The 18,112-nt window shown below is 35.4% G+C and overlaps 1 protein-coding gene across 1 annotated transcript in view; it reads right to left on the bottom strand.

The window, feature by feature from the left end:
* SHPRH (SNF2 histone linker PHD RING helicase) overlaps positions 1–18,112 on the bottom strand; it is a 101,457-nt gene that overhangs the window by 5,278 nt on the left and 78,067 nt on the right. The window contains exons 26-29 of the mRNA XM_003769522.4: positions 4,057–4,149; positions 3,226–3,312; positions 1,006–1,184; positions 551–631 (exon numbers count right to left, since the gene is read on the bottom strand). Of these exons, the coding sequence (XP_003769570.1) occupies positions 551–631; positions 1,006–1,184; positions 3,226–3,312; positions 4,057–4,149 (440 nt within the window). The remainder of the gene's footprint in view (positions 1–550; positions 632–1,005; positions 1,185–3,225; positions 3,313–4,056; positions 4,150–18,112) is intronic.

The following is an 18,112-nucleotide window of genomic DNA, read 5'->3' as shown; positions in this document are numbered from 1 at the left end:
CTTTTGTATATGACTATTAGGCATACCAAAAAAAACATGTGTTCATATCTATCTACACTAAGTTAAGCCTTTCAATTTGGGGGGGCAGAAACACTGGGTGGTTTTATAATTTGACATTTTTAATACAAATTTTAATCAATCTATAAGTATACACATATATTTCCAATAATTACTTTATGTTTGGCTTAAAATTCACAATTTAAGTGAAACCAAGATGAAAGCATATGGGTCAAATGTATAATGAATTTTTTTCCTCTAATAAAACAAGAGTTTTAATTATTTAATATTGCTTGTAGACTCTATTTTAAAAGGCACATATGCTTTTAGTTTGTAAATTAAATGTTACAGATAAAACATAATTGTTCTCCCATGTTTAATGAAGATGAATTCTTTTACAATTTATAAATTATTCTTCTAATGAGATCAGTCACGACAAATAAAGAAGTCTCAAATTTGTGCTTCTACACACACACACACACACACACACACACACACACACGTGCGCGCGTGTGACAAAACTGCTTTTTTTTACTTAATTAATTATTGTTACCTCCTCTCGGCAGTTTTCAACATTGCCTGCATTCTTTCCTCAATAGTTGCTTTAATTAGGAATCTGTGAACAATAGTAGGCCTATAAGATGAATAAAAATGAAAATGTCAGAGGGAGAGAAATAAGCTCTGGACAGTATAGGGAACTCTCAGGAGAGGAAACTCCCTTTACCAATTAAACAATGTAAGTTGACATGTTTTCCGCTAACATAGTTTTAGAGTTACTTAGATGACTGTGTGACTTGCTCAGGGTCACACAGTTAGTATGTGCCAGATGCAGGACTTGTATTCTAGTTTTCCAGGCTAAAAGCCTACTCTCTCTATAATACAAGCTTCACATTAATATGTAATAAACGTATTAATGGATTACTCACAAAATTACTCACACAAAAAATGGATTACTCATTTAGTTTTCTAAATATCTAAAAAGTGGTTTTTGTTATCAATTTTACTCACTTTGTCTGTCCAATTCGGTGTACTCTTCCAATAGCCTGAAGCTCATGTGCAGGATTTAATATAGGTTCCACTAGGAGAACATGAGTTGCTTCAATGATATTTAAACCATTGGAACCTGTGTGCAGGGGTAGCAGCAAAATATTGATCTTGGGATCATATTTAAATGCTGAGAGGTTCTCCTGCAAGAAAAAAAAAATTGAGTTAAGTATTTTAAATATTATCCCAGAAAAATGGAGATGCTCATTCTCCAAATTAGCAGGATGCTTTGTGGCATCCAGATAATGAACTTCTATAAAATGTAAAGTATTTAAAATGCATCATTAAAAAAAATCAAAATCTAACTTAATTCAATGCTGTAGAAAAGTATTGTATGAATAAAAATCATTGTGTGTGTGTGTGTGTGTGTGTGTGACATTTCCTAGGGAACTTTCTATAATAAATTTTAAAAGAATAAATAACTACTATTTGCAGTGCAGTCCTAGGGTGAGATACAAACTTAGCTAAGATATAGTACTTGCTATAACAGAGTTTACTATGTATTAAAGGAATAAGAACTATACAATGATAATTAAAGTAATATAATTTTACATAAGTGTATTAGAGTGATGTTAATCAAAATACAAGGTAGGCTCTAAGGGGAAAGGTTTGTCACTGATGAAGATGAGGAAAAATGTAATAACGGATATCTTCTTTACTGCACTTTCTACCTATGAGGTCATCAGATTTTGAGGGGCAAGGTAAGGGAGATACAGAAACATTTTAAGCATATGTGTCAAGATGATTAATATGTAAAGAACAGATTTTATAAAGAAAGATTGAGTATAAAGATGGACAGATCTCAGAGTGGTTGAAGGGAGTATGGAGAATGGAAGCTGTTATTTCAGTGGTATTCCAGTCAGAAAGCAAATAGGCTAGGATGTTAGAAATGATAATAGTGGGAGGAGATAAATACTAGAGATAATGCTGAAGAAAGCATCGTTAATTGATTGGATGTCTCCGAGAGATGAAGGAATTGGATGAGATTTCAATCATAATAAACTCAGTTTTGGACAGAAGTTTGAGGTGTTGATGGGATATTTACATAGAGATGCCCACGTAGAGAATGTCTTTGAGAGTTAATGGGACACTGAGTATCCAGATATTACTACCATAACTGCTGTAATCTCAACTGGAACTTTCCTCAGCTCCTGGGACCTTCTCCTTCTGGCACCCTTTCTCCCTCCATGTTTTCAGTTTCTTCCCACTGGAATATTCCTCCTGAGGATTCCATTTCTTAGATATGCTTCTGACCCTCTGGACTGGGCCACTGTCCTATTCTTATTCCAGGTTGTCTTACATTGTACTTTTTAGCTCCTTTTTACGTGATGTTTTCTGTCGATTAGAATATAAACTCCTTCCTTGATGGCAGGGACCGTTTCCTTTTGTTTGTATTAGTAGCTTAGCAAAGTATCTGGTGTATAACAAGTACTTAATAAATGCTTGTTTACAAAGAGGTACAAAATCCTCCATGACACTGAATACACTTAATAAGCATTTGTTGAAATGAAATCTGACAGGGTTGCTTCAGACAGATAACCTAACAGCCCTGACCCCATCTCTAAAATATGGATGTTAGAAACTAAATCAATATTCCCAAACTTTTAAAAAATATGAGGAACTCTTTTTACCAACAAAAATATTTTGAACCTAACAGAGAACTCATAATGACAAAAAAGTTTATATGGATTTAATAACATTTAAAAATAAATTTATATCCATTAATCATAACTAAATGCATTTAAAAACCCATTATTCATGTAACATATAAAGATCACAATGACAATGCTTGGTAAACATGTTTGGTTCAGGGACCCCATAGCAAACCATGGGTTAGTGGTCCACCTAGAATCCTACAAATGTATGATTCAAGTTCTGAAAGGTTGAACTTAGAAGGCTCATGGAAATGAAAACCACATACAAGATATTTTGTCTTAATGATTAGGTGACAATAGGTATGAAGAGACTAGTAGGACTTATTAAATTTCTTTAATTTAAAAGTGATGTTCTATGTACAGGTTAAGAGTGAATGCTATGTTATAGCAACTCCCTGATACATGATTACTAAGTATTTGCTGACTGGTTTCTTTTTACCAAGTAGACTGGTTAACAGTAATATGAATCTGTAAATACAGGGTCCCCTCTCAATAACTTATTTATACATACAAAATTTTGTCAGCATACCTGAAATCTGTGAATTCCATTGATTTGTGCAAATACCATGTTGTTATCATACAGAGCTTTTGAAATAATGTCTAGTACATCTTGCCACTGGAATACATAAAATAAAACAAAAACAACTATTAAGCATATTTTTCAAAATTTGAAAGCAATCTGAAGCAGTATTAGTCTTTTTATTTTAAGGATACTTAAAAATGGTCATCTGTACATATTCCCTGATCCTATCTTGAAAAAAGAGACATTGAGGTCTAAAGCACACAAGAAAATGAGATTGCTTAACTTATTAGCTACAACTGACTTTGAGAATTAAGAATAAAGAGATGAAAATGAAATGACTTTTTTCAGAAATAGAATGAAATCCAGCATCCTTCTTCAGGACTCTGGCATATCAGTTTCTGCTACCCTCTTATCCCTCTCCAATACACACACACAAGCAAAACGACAAAATGAAATCTACCAACCTAGCATGCTATGAAAGATAAATAGGCACCATATTAAGTTTGAAAGTTACAATTTGAACAATTTTAAAATAAGCCAAACTTAAAATTATGAAATAAAAATCATGTCATGTTTCTGTATGTACACTTATAGGAATGGACTATATGACTTGATAAAAGTCCCTTCCCATTCTGAAGTCACATCAGATTAGTATTGCTGTCTTATTGTAATGTAGAATTTTTCTGATAGCCCCAAACCTTTAAAAAATTCACTTACGTCATTACCATTTAGCTAACAGCTTTGTCAGATGCAAGTAGATTAAAAAAGCATTATCAACACTTTTTCACAAAAAGAAAATAGCCAAATCAATATTGAAAAAGAAAATGTTGATTATACCGTTGAGAAGACAAGTGATTTGGCGCCTGGATTTTTAAACTGGATTCTCTTTAGAGTTCGGACCACAGCTTCTACTTTTGTAGAATGGCTACCCTTTGAACAAAAATGAGAAAATACATTACAAACAAAACCAATCTAAAGATAGAGAAAAAATAATCAACAGGGACTACAACATTTCAGTATATGCAGAACTTAGAGAATCTAATCCAACTTGATTAGAAACAGTCATTAAACAAATTGTGTGCAGGGAGCACTAAGGATCAAGAATCATGTTGTTAGATAGGATATGGGAATTATTATCAAGCATCTTGTGGTCTTATAATAGGAAAGGGTAAATAGACATAAAGGGAAAGTGAAACAGTTACAAAGTGAGAAAGAAAAGATCCAAGAAAAGGATGATGAGAAATGAGTGAATGATTACTCTTACCTGGGAAGTGGAAGATGGAAAAGTATAAAGGAAGACTTTTTGGAAGAAAAGGCAAGTAAGTTGGGCCTTAAAAATGGGAAAAAACTTTAATAGATGAAGTAGAGTAAAGGGAAAGAGAATCTACTCTATGCCTAAAAGATGACGGACAAATCAAGGAGAGATGATGAAGTCTAGTGGAATGTTGTTAAGGACCATACCTAAGTGAAGGGACAGATCAATTCTCTGAGAGCCTCCACTGCTGTGAATCATAACACTTGAAGGAGTTGCAAAGCAGCCTTTACTAATACAGATGTTCCTTGTGGATTGGGAATGAAATAAATTGGAGGCAAGAGGGAAGAGGAGAGAGGCCACACAACACAACTGCCTCTCAGTCTCCTTGTATCATCATTATCCGCTCACATAAAGAGATCCATTCTACAGGTCCAAGTTAGACCTCCAGCAGCCACTGGCAGGTGGTTCCTGTATCACAACATATGGCGCCCAAATGTAGGACAAGAAGAACCAGAAGCATTTGAGAGCTGTTCATGAGTAGGGTCCTCCCAGAGTTACTTTGGTAACTCATGGGAAAGAAAAGGAAGAAAAGACCCAGTAAGATTTTTTTAGTTGGGGGTAATTAAATGGGCCAACACATCAAAAGGCAGAGCCCGGAGACTGATGAGAGACTTATGAAAAATGCCTGTTCTAACTATAGTCCTCTCCTCTCTTTAATTTGCCTCCATGACATCTCACAAGCTTCAATACCTGTTATAGTGCTGTTTGTACTCTTTAGCATGCAGACTCAGATAACAGCTAATGCACAAACTTACTGACCATGCTGTGGGGGAAAAATAATTATACTCCCATAAAACCAAAAATGTGGAATTAAAGACCAGGCCTAGGTAAAGGGGCAGGTCAATTCTTTGAGAGCCTCCACAGCTGTGAATCATAACACTTGAAGGAGTTGCAAAGAAGCCTTCGCAAATGTTCCTTGTAGATTGGGAATGAAATAAATTGGAGGCGGAAGGAAGAGGAGAGAGGTCAGACAATGCAACTGCCTCTCAGTGGAGAGGCCAGAGAACGCCATTGCCTCTCAGTCTCCTTGTATCATCATCATCTTCTCACATGAAGAGATCCATTCTACAGGTCTGAATTAGATCTCCAACAGCCACTGGCAGGTGGCTTCTGTATCACAATAGAATGTCTAGCTAAAGGTTCACATTATAGGTTAAAGAGGTTAATGCCCATATTGCAACTCTTGGAACTACATGATAGGATGTAGGACTTGGGATTGGGCAGAGCTGGGGTCTGATCCAGCCTCAATCACTTACCAGCTGTTTTGACTCTGGCAAGCTACATAACTACCAAGCTGTGTCATTTGTGAAATGAAGGGGCTGAATCAAAGGATCTTTAAGGTCCTTTCAAGCTCTAAAGCTAGTTTTGTGGAAGTTTTATAAATAAGAAGTACAGAGCTCCTCCCCTTTTCTCTCCCCCCTCACTGGAGTGTGATATTTTATGTTCTTTATCATATTAACTTGAATTCTTCAACAGAGACATAAGGAAGGTTGCTGACAGATCAAAAGGGCAATGAGCATTATGTTCAACGGTCATCTTCTACGAAGCCATGTAGCCACACTTCCAAAAATAAAAATACAAAAATTTTATCATTTTGTTCATCACATTAAAGTGTCTGGAATAGATAGGAAAATTGTTCCTTACTAAAAACATTTTGTAGACCACACTGAAGAATGAATTTGTGTCTTTATGTGTTTTATTTGTCTGATACATGAAATATTTTTAGAATAAACTGAATTATATGGCAGAGGGCTGTAATGATCTTACAATGAAAAAAAAAAATTCCCAAAGCACATCCAATAAATTGTGAGAACTTCCTGCTTCCTTTCTCCATTATATTTTCATATGTGCCTCCTTTTCTTCACTCACAGAGCCTCTGACTTCAGTCATATCCTCGCTATTTTTTGCTTAGTTATGTCCCTGATTTCAGCCTTTCTAACTTTTCAATTCAACTGTTACACAGAAGCTAAAATAATCTTAAACCATAGGCCTGATCATGCCATTTTCATGATGAAGAATCTTCAAATGCTCCTTATTCTATTTGAGATATAATACAAACTCTTTAGGCTCTACACATTTTGGCTTTAGCCCAGCCTTGCAAATATTGGTCTCTTCTCCTCTCCCCCCCCACCCCCACCCCCCAAACAAATTCTGTATCCCAGCCAAATTAGCCTGTTTGTTATTCCCTGCACATAGATTTCTAGTTAACATCTCAGGGTTTTGGCCAGGTTGCTTCCATGGCTGACAGGCATATCCATCTTCCTGGAGGTCTAATTCAGGTGCCATCTATTTTTTTAAAATTTTTGTTCCCTCTACTTGTCAGAGCACTCTCCCATCTGAAATTCTGTTGAACTTTTCTGCTTGTATGTTGTATAATGTAAAGCCCCTAAGGGCAGGGATACTTTCTCTTTTGTCCTGTGGCCAGGCACAAAGCAGCTGCTTAAGAAATACTGACTGAATAAAAGTGACACCCACCAGGTAAGGAGGAGAACCAGCACAGGGTTTGTGTGTACAAAAATTTCAAAAAAATGATAAAGTGAAATGCAAAACATCTTTCAATTGTCAAGAAACAATATAATATAAAATAAGGACAAATTGCACAACAGGAGAAAGAATTTTAAAATCTCCCTAAAAAAAGAGTAAAAGGAATTGAGAGTGGAACAAGGTAAATGTTTCAGGATTAATATGGCTTTTCTCCTGTTCCACCCCTACCCCTCATTCATCTGTACAACTGAATATTAAAGATCTCATTTAGAAAGATATTCTGGCTTCCTGCCAGAGCACTCTATGAAAATATTTTCAAGGAAGACCATATCAATTCCAAAACCATCTTTCATTTGCTAAAAAAAATGTTGGATATTAAGGTGACAGCTCTATGAATTTTTTTTTAAAAGCATTTCCTCCACTTACAGATAGGTTAAGAAACAAAACAAAATGTTACTAAAACACTGAACCACTTGGCTTGAGAACACTTTCCCTTTTAGGCTCTGAAGGGTCAATAACAAGGAGTTCTAGAATGTGAAAACCCTGCCTGGCAAAGAGCCACAAGAACTAGGGCCAGTAGGATTTTAATCCCTGTTTCTTACAGATGGTAAAGTGGCTGGGGGATCCAGAATCTGGAAAGTACAGGAGGGCTCATGGTCTATAGATGACCCATATCTGGGTGAGATTGCTGTAATGTGAGCATGTTTACTTTGGGCTACCTTTGAAAACATTTCCAGTAATCTTTAAAGTAGCTGCGCTAGGCAAAAGGAGAATGCATCAATTAGGAAGGGAAATTGTGCAATTAAAATTTTCACATTCTATTCCATTTATGAAGCAATGTTTGGAGTGGTCCCAGAGTTCCCACATTAAGAGAGAGAGAACATTTTGGATTACTTTCCCCACCCTCCCAAACCTATTTATTTATGATGACTACATTTTAAATTGTTATCAGTGAAAAAACATATTTCTTTCCTTAAATCACAAGAGATGATTTTTAATAACCATTTTCTATGCATTTTGACACCTATAATACCCCTTCCTCCTTCTCCCCCACACCTCAATGCTGTGAGCAACAAGAAACAAATTTAATGTCATGTGTACTTATAATTCATAGAATCTATTCATTAATTATATGTTCTGACCTTGAACATGTATCAGTCATGGAATTTAATTTAGAAGAGATCTAACTGCAATCTGGGCTAATCCATACACAAAAGATGCCAGTATAACATACCTAATTACTAGTTTCCACTCTCTGTGTTAAAGCCTCTATGGAGAGGAAGAACCCATCACCTTTTGAAGCAGATTCTACTTTTAGAAAGCTCTAATTGTTGGGAAATTTTTCTGGACATAAAGTCTATTTCTTTGTAACTTCCACTCACTCACTGCTACTGGTTCTGCTCTCTAGGGTCAATAGAACAGGCCACGCCCCTCTTCCACATGATAGCCCTACAATCACTTTAAGACAGCGTTCACATACCCCCCTAAGTTTTCTCTTATTCAGAACAAACATACCCATTTCCTTCAACCAATACAATTCATATGATATGGCCTCAAGGCCCTTTCTGATCCTGATAACCTTCCTCTAGACAGGCCCCAGTATGTTCTTGTCAAGCTATGGTGATTGACCTAACAGGTAGACCTAAAGAGGATACTCTAGTTGAGGTCAGGTGGGAGCAGGGTACCCTGGGACTGTCACCTCCCTGGGAGCTATGTCTTAATGCAGTCCAAGACTGCATTAACTTTTTGGCTGCCCTATCACATAACTGATTGACCTTGAAGTTGAAGTCCACTAAAACCTGCAGAACTTTTTCAGAACAAGCACTATTTATCCATATCCGCACTATCATAGTCTTATGAAGTTGGTTTTTTTGTACCTCACATCAGGAACTTAGAATAACAGATTACCTTGGTTCCACAAAGTTGCATGTCTTTGCCTTAGCAGTTCCTTTGCTTCTTTTAAGTAGATGTCATAAGATGCCTACATTTCTTCAAGGAGTGATTCATGTGTTATCTCCTATGGGATACCTTTCCTCATCTCTCTAGTTATTAGTCCTCCTCAAATTTTCTTAAAATACTCAAGATGTATTACTTTGCCAGTCATTTCCTATTAAGTTGTATGGTTAGTCAATAAGTCAACAATCTGACTCTCACAACAATCCTATGAGGAAAACACTATTATGATCCCCATTTTACAGCTGAGGAAACCAAGAAAGGCAAACATTAAATGGCTTGCACAAGGTCACACAGCTAGTTATGTGTTTAAGGCCATATTAAAGTTTTCCTGATTCCAGTCTCAGAACTCTATACACTGTACTACCCATTGCTGAGGTATCATAAAGAATACAAATATGAAAGCTTCCAAATAGCTATAATAGAGGATAGCCTTCATCTTTGCCTCAGGTTCACATCAGCCCTCAAACTTGAATTATCATAATAGATAATTGATCTCTATGCTTCAAGTTTCTCTCTCCCCAATTTATCCTTCCCTTAATCTATCTTACCAAAATAATTTTCCTAATGGATAAGTCTGACCAGAAATCTTTAATAACTCCAAAATACCTATAATATGCATAAGAGTATGTATGTACATATACGTGCGCACGCATGCACACACACACACACACACACACACACACACTCTCAGTCTAGCATTTATAGTATTCCATAATCAGGCTACAGCCTACTACTTCTATCTTGATGTTACAGAATCCCCTTCAAGCATTCTATAGTTCAACCAAACTCACTATCTAGCTGTTCTTTGATCATCCTCCAAATCATAAATTGGATTCTTTCACATAGGCTGTCTCAACTATCTTTGGAAAGAACTTTGTTCATTCATCATTTTATTTACTCAAATCCTATTCTTCCTTAAATTCATATCAGGTACTACCTTAAATGCTTTCCTAATTCTTCCTATCTAATAGTGATATTTACCTAAATTTTCCTTAGGTGCTCAATCTCTTCTTTGTATTTATCACATTATATATTTTATTATACTTCTTTGTGAAAATTGTAAATCCTGTCCCCAGTCACACTGCATGAGTGACTGTGCCATTTTAACTCCTTGTGTTCAAGGGTCTAGCCCACAAAAAGCACTTAATAAATGTTTATTGATATGAACACAACAGGATTTCCAAGTAAGGAATTATGGAGGGCTACAAGGAATAAACACCATTCAAATAGGTTTAAAAGATAGTTAGGATCTGGACAAGTAGAAACTGGTAAAGTAGGAGGGCATTCTAGGTAATGGGAACGGTAAAGATATCAAATAAGGGAATTATGGAGTAAGTTTAGTAAACTTAAATATGAAGGGCAGCCAATTTGGCTGCAGGACACTCACAGATGTTAGACCACAACTCATGATAAATATTGGGAAGGGAAGATTTGTGCTCAATGCAAATGACTTATCTCTTTACATTCTTGCTTCTTTAATGGTCTAAGGACAACTAGGGGATTTAAGAGAGGTTAGTTTAGTCTTGAAAAACACTTGGGACTTTCTTTCCAATGCAGATAGTTATACAAATTTGACAACCACCTGCTACAATTTTTCTGCTTCTTTTGGAATGAAAGCACATTATCCTTTCTTCCTTATGGGTTTGTACTTTTTAAGAGTTTTGTCCATATCAAAATACTAGTGAGGAAGATAGAACAGGATTAAACAAAGGCTGCAGTACAATATTATCATTTGAGTTTAAGACTTGTAAGAAAACAAGCCAGTGCTACTGCTCATTTTTGCTGCTTCTCCAAGTGAAGATATGTAAGTTTACTAATAGCATTTTAATTTTGCAAATTCAAAACCAACAGGAATTTCCTATCATTTTATACCAAACACAAATACTTTTCATGAGGATCTTTGCTGAGATAGAATCACCATTGCTAATGAAACAAAATAGGTGCCAAAAAACTACAAACCTACAAGTTCTCCTTTTTGAGAAGACAAAGGTACTTAAAAGCTTTGGACTTCTGAGAAAGAAGTAAAAGCTTCTGGAAAGAACAGAAGAGATCCATTAACACAAAAGGCTAACAAAAGAAGATATTTTTAAAGAGTTTAGTCTGTAGGTTAACAGCATCTTAAATGAAGATTGGAAACATGATGAAGCCTCTCATCTATTATAATAGGGGCACTTAATCAAATTTATTTTCATCACCCAAGTTAAATTTCACTTCACACTGCTGTACAGTGTGAGGGCCTCACAGCAAGTCCTCAGAACATACATTTTGAAGACAAAAGTTTCATTAGCAGGTAGTGGCATTATAGAAGAAAGATCACTGAGAGGAAACACAGTGCTTGGCACCAGCACTTACTAAAAGCTTGATGATGGACTGACTGGACTAGAGTTTCTATCTTGACACTGCCACTAACTAGCTTTGCAGGCTGAGGTTAATCATACAACTTCTCTGACATGAATTTCCTACACACTAAAGTCATAGGTTATAAGGAGAGTGCTCAGTAAACTTTATAAAGTCCTACAGAAATGTGAAGGAAGAGTTAGAGGATATCTAGGTCTTTTCCAGTTCTAATTTATGGAAGCCCTTTTTATCCGGACAGAATGTCAGACTATATAACATTACTAAAGAAAATGAAACATTAACAGGAAGGGAAGCTAATATTTGGTCTCTCTGTGATGAGTGTTAAATAGATAAAAACATGATTAATTAGAGTAATAAAACACTCCAATGCTGGTAAACTAAGAATCCAGTTTGAATGGTGAAGGGAATTATGAGTTCTGCTGATTGCTGACTTCCCTTGCCCTCCTTGATAGGTAAACTGGAGAAGGCTTGGCATTGACAGAATAAGACATTAGTAGTCAGTTTGAGAAATCTATTAGATTAGAATGATCTATATATAGCATTTTCTCCAGCCTGACAAGTCCCTATTTGCTCATTCATTCCACAACATTCATAAGGTACCTCCCTATGTGGTAGGTGCTAAGGAGAACAAAAAGTCAAATTAAATACTGCCATTGCTCTGCTGTTCATTATTTTTTCAGGATAAAAACAGACTGCCAATCACCCACTGATCTTTTTAGAAACATTGCCTTTGGGCAACTTATTTAATCTCTCTTGGCTTTAGTTTACTCCAAAAAATGAGGGGGCTGAACCAGATGACCTCTAGTGTCCACTGCAGCTCTAAATCTATAATCTTATATCCAAAAGCATTTCTAATAACAACAGTGTTTTCTCACATTAAGAATAATGCATAGACACCTGCATTTTTGATTTCCTTCACAAGCTAATTGTACAATATTTCAGAGTCTGATTCTTTTTGTACAGCAAAATAACGTTTTGGTCATGTATACGTATTGTGTATCTAATTTATATTTTAATATATTTAACATCTACTGGTCATCCTGCCATCTAGGGGAGGGGGTGGGGGGGTAAGAGGTGAAAAATTGGAACAAGAGGTTTGGCGATTGTTAATGCTGTAAAGTTACCCATGCATATATCCTGTAAATAAAAGGCTATTAAATTAAAAAAAAAAAAGAATAATGCATAGAAGGCAAATAATATTAGGTATTTTTCTAGCAGTCTTTAATCTTTGTATACAGCTTGAGCGCTTTATTTTTCCCTTTCTTTTTCTTCTTTTTAGTGGAATCTTCTGAATGGAAACACATTATTAGGTGGAAACACCTAAAGCATTTTGAAAGCCTATGCCCACACATAAAGACAAAACAGTTAAACAAATAAAAAATGCTTCCTATATTCACAATTCCCAGGATGCTTTCCTATCAGTCAGATCAGCAATCAGAAGGCCAAACCAGATTAACCTAGGCAAAGAGATCAGCTGATCAGTTAATTCAAGGGAACAAATGATCACCTTTATTATTTAAGATAAATGAAACTTTTACTCCACAGCCTCACAGTGCATAAACAAAATATATTTTAAAATAACATCAACCTTGATAAAAACAGTAACGGGGTCAGAACACTGTAACTTGACTGGCAAGTTATATCTGGCATCCAGAAGAATTCAATTCTGAGCTCTATGGTATAAACTTGGGCACCATTAGCAACAGTGTTAAGTTTCTTATTCAATTATTGCATGAGTAAAACAGGAGAAAATGACAGAGAGAAATAGATATTATCTGTTTAAGACAAAAAAAAGTGGAACAAAGAAGAAACTTATATGACATTTCCTTGAGATTGAAAAGCTGCTGTCCTTTCTGAACTAGAAGAATAACTGCTTAAAGAGGAGATTCAAATGGGAGAAAAAAAATCTTTGAAGCAAGTTTTTCTGATAAAAGTCTCATATCTACCCTATATAAGGAACGGCCTCAAATGATAAATGGTTCAAGGATATGAACAAACAATTTTAAAAGGGGAAAATACAAGCTTTCAACAAGCATATGAAAAAATACTCCAAATGTAATATTGAAAGAAATAAAAATTAAAGCAATTCCGAGGTTCCCCTTCATATCCCTCCCATCAGATCAGTTAAGACAGAAAAGGAAGATAATAAAAAATGTTGGAGGGATCCTGAGAAAACAGTACATTGATGTATTACTGGTGGGGCTGTGAATTGATCTAGTTATTCTGGAAAGCAATTTCTAACTATGGCCAAAGAATTATCAAATTGTACATCCCCTCTGACCCAGCTATATCACTATTAGGATTTTATCTCAGATATGAAAGAAAGAGGAAAAATACCTATGTGTATGCAAATATTTATAGCATAGCAGTTCATTTCATGGTAGCTCAAAAATGAAAACTAAGAAGGTAAATACCTATTGGGAAACATCTAAATAAACTATAGTACATGAATGTAACGTAATATTTTATCAAAAGAAATAAAGAAGTACAGTTTCAGAGGAAATTGGAGAGACCTCAAAGGACTAAAATAGAGTAATTTCACTGAAGCAGACTAAGTACATGATCTTTGAGAATTGCTATGACTACAAGAATTTATCATCTTGAAGCCAAACCAGAGATAAATCTCTAAAGTTAGCTGAACTGGTCACTAGATGGAGGCCTGTACTTTGGGACCCCCATTATTTCAGCAAGACCTGCTTGAATTCTGCCTGGACAAACCTCAAGAAATAAGGGTCACTTCTAGTAGAATCCTATTCTAATGACTAGTAACTAGATGCTCTAACAGTGAAATATAAAAGAGGAGGGAATTCAAATGAAGTCTTAGTAACTAATTATATTTATGTTCTCTTGTTAAAAATGCATGAAAATTTAGTATGACTTCTGTTGAAAAGAAAATGATTACTAAAAAATTCACTAAATAGACAACAAGCAGAAAGGATAAATTTTACATATTTCCACTATAAAATATTCTTTTACAAAAGCTACCCATGGTTATAGATTGATATTAATAGAAGTTTTATAAATGTCTCAGCATGCATCTCTCCCTTAATGAGAAGTCTGGTAAAATATATCTAATTCTGTATTTTATGTTGCTCTAGAATTAAATTCATAAGTTGGTAAGAAATGATAATAACCTACCTCAGTTCCTATGGATAGACATAAATAAATATCAGACACTTACAAAACTGAAGCGGGAAAGCATCTAATGGAAAGTATTTTATGTTGGTTTTACAAAAGGAGGGCAAGATTTGTAAATCATCAGTTGTCTTTAAAGTCATATTCTCTCATTTCACTGATACAGAAAGTAATTCAATCTAATCTATTTAATCTAACACTTAATTATAAAATAACTACTCTGTGCAAAACTGTGTTAGACCTTGGGTATACCAAGACAAAATGAAAAGAAAGTCACTGTACTCAAGTAATTTGTTTTCTACTGGGGGGATTCAACATGTAACCAGAAGAACATATATATGATCATTTTAGGAGGGTGACAGCAAAAATAATTAGAGAAAAATGAATTGAGATAGAGGTGAAGAAGTACCTTCCTATGTGAATGCTCAGAAGCAGGAATGGAATTCTACTAGGAACGGTAAGTAGGTAAATAAAATTTTTAATTTATTAATTAAACACAAAGGAACATATTGTCATTAGGCATGATATGCAGGACAATTGTGGGATCTCTCTTTTTCAGAACAGTGGACTGGTAGAAGAGATCCTCTAATTTGGCCTTCTCACTTACCTGATTTATTTCTATTAAACTTTTTCTTGTGGAGTTGTATCAAAATTATGATGTATGTGTTAAAATCTCCCTTTTGGATGATCATAAATGCAATTAATTCATCACAGAGCAGTAGATGAAGAAAGTTTTTATAAAATTTGAAAATCTGTTATAGTGATGTATAATGATGTAAGATAGTTATAACTAATAAAATTTTTTAAAAATTTAATTGAATTTTATTAAGAAACTATCAGTATCTTAAAAAATCAAAGTATTAAGCTTTCAATTTGTGGAGTGAATTTATATTTATGCTTCTGAAGTTATTAAAGCTTAAAACTGCCTTGAGACTTCTGGGACATGCTGCATTGATTCAATGAAACCTTGACTAATCAAAAGAATGTGAACTGGAGCCTATGACATGTTAAGACTGAAAAGTCTTTAGACACTGTTAATATCATAAAATGGCAACAATCTTACTATTAAAAACAAAGTTTTAATTATTACTAAAGCTCTTATTAATTTTGTCCAAAGTGAAAATGTTCACATTTTAAAGATATTGCTATAATATTGCGTGTGATTTTTCTTGGTCCTTACCCTCCCTAACAATTATAATAGTTGGCACTTTTCAAATCTATTTTAAATATTACCTCACTTGATCTTCATTTTCTTTTTCAAGAAAATTTTTATTTATTTCTTAGCATTTCTTTTTAATTTTGAGTTTCAAATTTTCTACTTACCTTCCACTACTTCCCCATCCACTAAAGAGGCAAGCAGTAAGCATTATATTATGCATGTGAAAGCATACAAAACATAACTTGACCTTTACAACAGATGTGACAGAAGGATAACAGAAAGATGTAAGATTATGCCCATTTAATGTAGGAGGAAACTTCTGCCTTAGCAAGAATGATTTCCCAGGGTCCTAAAGGCTGCTGTTTATCTGAGGAAGGATTTGAACACAGTTCTTTCCTGACATCAAACCCAAAGCTTTCTATTACACTGCTGTTGCTGCTGCTGTCATCCATAGGCCCTTGAAAGAAATTGTTTTCACAGACGATTCTGATTACTGTGGGCCCTGGTCTTTCCCTCCAATAATGTACCAGAAGGCAACTGTCTACTACAAGAGATGAAGCTGCTCGGTCTGCTCATGGTCACAGCCTGGAGTAACTCAACAGTGACAGATGGGCTAAGTAGGTCCTCAAGGGTTCTGACAGTGGCTGACAACTCCATCACAGGTAAATCACTGACCTTCATAAGTGAACACAAATGACTTATCTCCTCATGAAAACAGTCTCAGCAAATAAACTAAATGTCCTTATTCACTTATGCTTCAGCAAAGAAGGCAGTTAGGAAAGATGGGATAGATTTTCAAATGATATGACTAAGAATATTTGGGTTGATGCTCAACAGATTTTCTCTGGGGCTGTGTGGCTATTTCTATACAGATTTTTCAGTCTGTTCATTTTTTCTACTTTCCATTTCATTCCTCCACAAAAATCCTTTTTTCCCCTTGCGCTCCTTTATGTTTCAATTCTTTAGAAGTGAAACAAATTCCTTCCATGGCCCTCGGCTGTCCTACAACTTCAGGCCTACCAAACAGTTTCAGCTGGGAAGTGTTGGCGTGCATTGTTTTATTTCTGTCTGCACCTGTTCTCCACAAGCTGAACACCCTATCTCTGTTGGTGGTGCTAACAGTGACAGTCAGATCAAATTTAGTGCAGTCATGCTGCATGTGAGCTTGATGGGGATGGTGAATGCTGGTCCAAGGACATGCTTGGGGCCGCTGTTGGGTACTCGGAGCATTCATAAATTACTACTTGGTATTATTGCTTACTGATTAATCACCTAACTCTGTAATAAAAATCACAGATACTCAGGTTTCTTTACCTTTCCTATAATTTTGCATAACTATTTCAAAAAAGCAAAGTTAGGAATTGTGGAGAGATTTTGAATTTTCTTCAAGTTGAGGATATTTCTGGGCACTGTATGTAAACATAAGCAACTCCCTGACCATTATAATAAGTAACAATGAATGTCCTTGTACCCCCAAAAGCACTAATTAACACACTAATGATGCTAATTTTACATTACAGCAATCTGTGTTTAATGGTTTACCAACTACTAGACTCTATACAATCAGGACGTATTTCTGAAGAGTCTACTATGGGCCTTGCATTTTGTTAGGCAATGGGGACACAGAGAAAAACAGTTCTGTCCTAAAGGAGCTTATAATCTATAGGGAGACAACATAGTACACATCTACAATGAGTATAGTATATGTTATTTTTGAGGGTGGGGGGAGAAACATTATCAGTTGGTGGATTAGAAAATGCCTTTGAGGTGATAGTTAGAGTATATTTCAAGGACTCCCGGAGGTGGAGGGAGAAAGAACATTGTGTGTAAGCAACAACCATGCAGTCAGTTTGGCTGAACCACTCTAAGTGAAAAGGTGCAATGAATTATGGAGAGGTAGTTGCAGTCAGGTGGCAAAGGGTTTAAATGCTAGAAGAATATAAATTTGATCCCAAAAATAATAGGGGGCCACAGAGGAGAATGACATGGGCATACCTATATTTTAGGAATATCCCTTTACCAGTTGTATGGAGAATGGAATGCATAGAAGCAAAGGCTGGAGGTAAGGAGACGAATTAGGAATCTATTTCAATAATTTGAGTGAGAGGTGATAAAGGCCTGAAGAGTAGTGTATGAAGTGTGTGTCTAATTAGGGCTGTGTAAGTGAAGAGAAAGGGAAAAAATATGAGACATATTGTGGTAGTATAACTGACATGACTTGGCAATTGATTGAATAATAAAAACAATGACGACGATGATGAGGACATGTCAGTTGGTGGCACAATAAATAGAATGGTGGACCTTAAGTAAGAAAGACATGAGTTCAAATGTAGCCTCAGATACTGTGTGTGATCCTCAGTCTCAACAGCATTCTCTAAAAAACAAGCATAATAGTAGTACCTATTTGGCAAGGCTGTTGTGAGGATCAAATGAAATAATATTTGTAAAGAATTTAGCACAAATCCTGGCTCGGAACAGGTGTTATA

This window comes from Sarcophilus harrisii, chromosome 4 (assembly GCF_902635505.1).
Source record: "Sarcophilus harrisii chromosome 4, mSarHar1.11, whole genome shotgun sequence".
Classification (NCBI taxonomy): Eukaryota; Metazoa; Chordata; class Mammalia; order Dasyuromorphia; family Dasyuridae; genus Sarcophilus; species Sarcophilus harrisii.
This window is presented reverse-complemented; position numbering and strand designations above follow the sequence as displayed.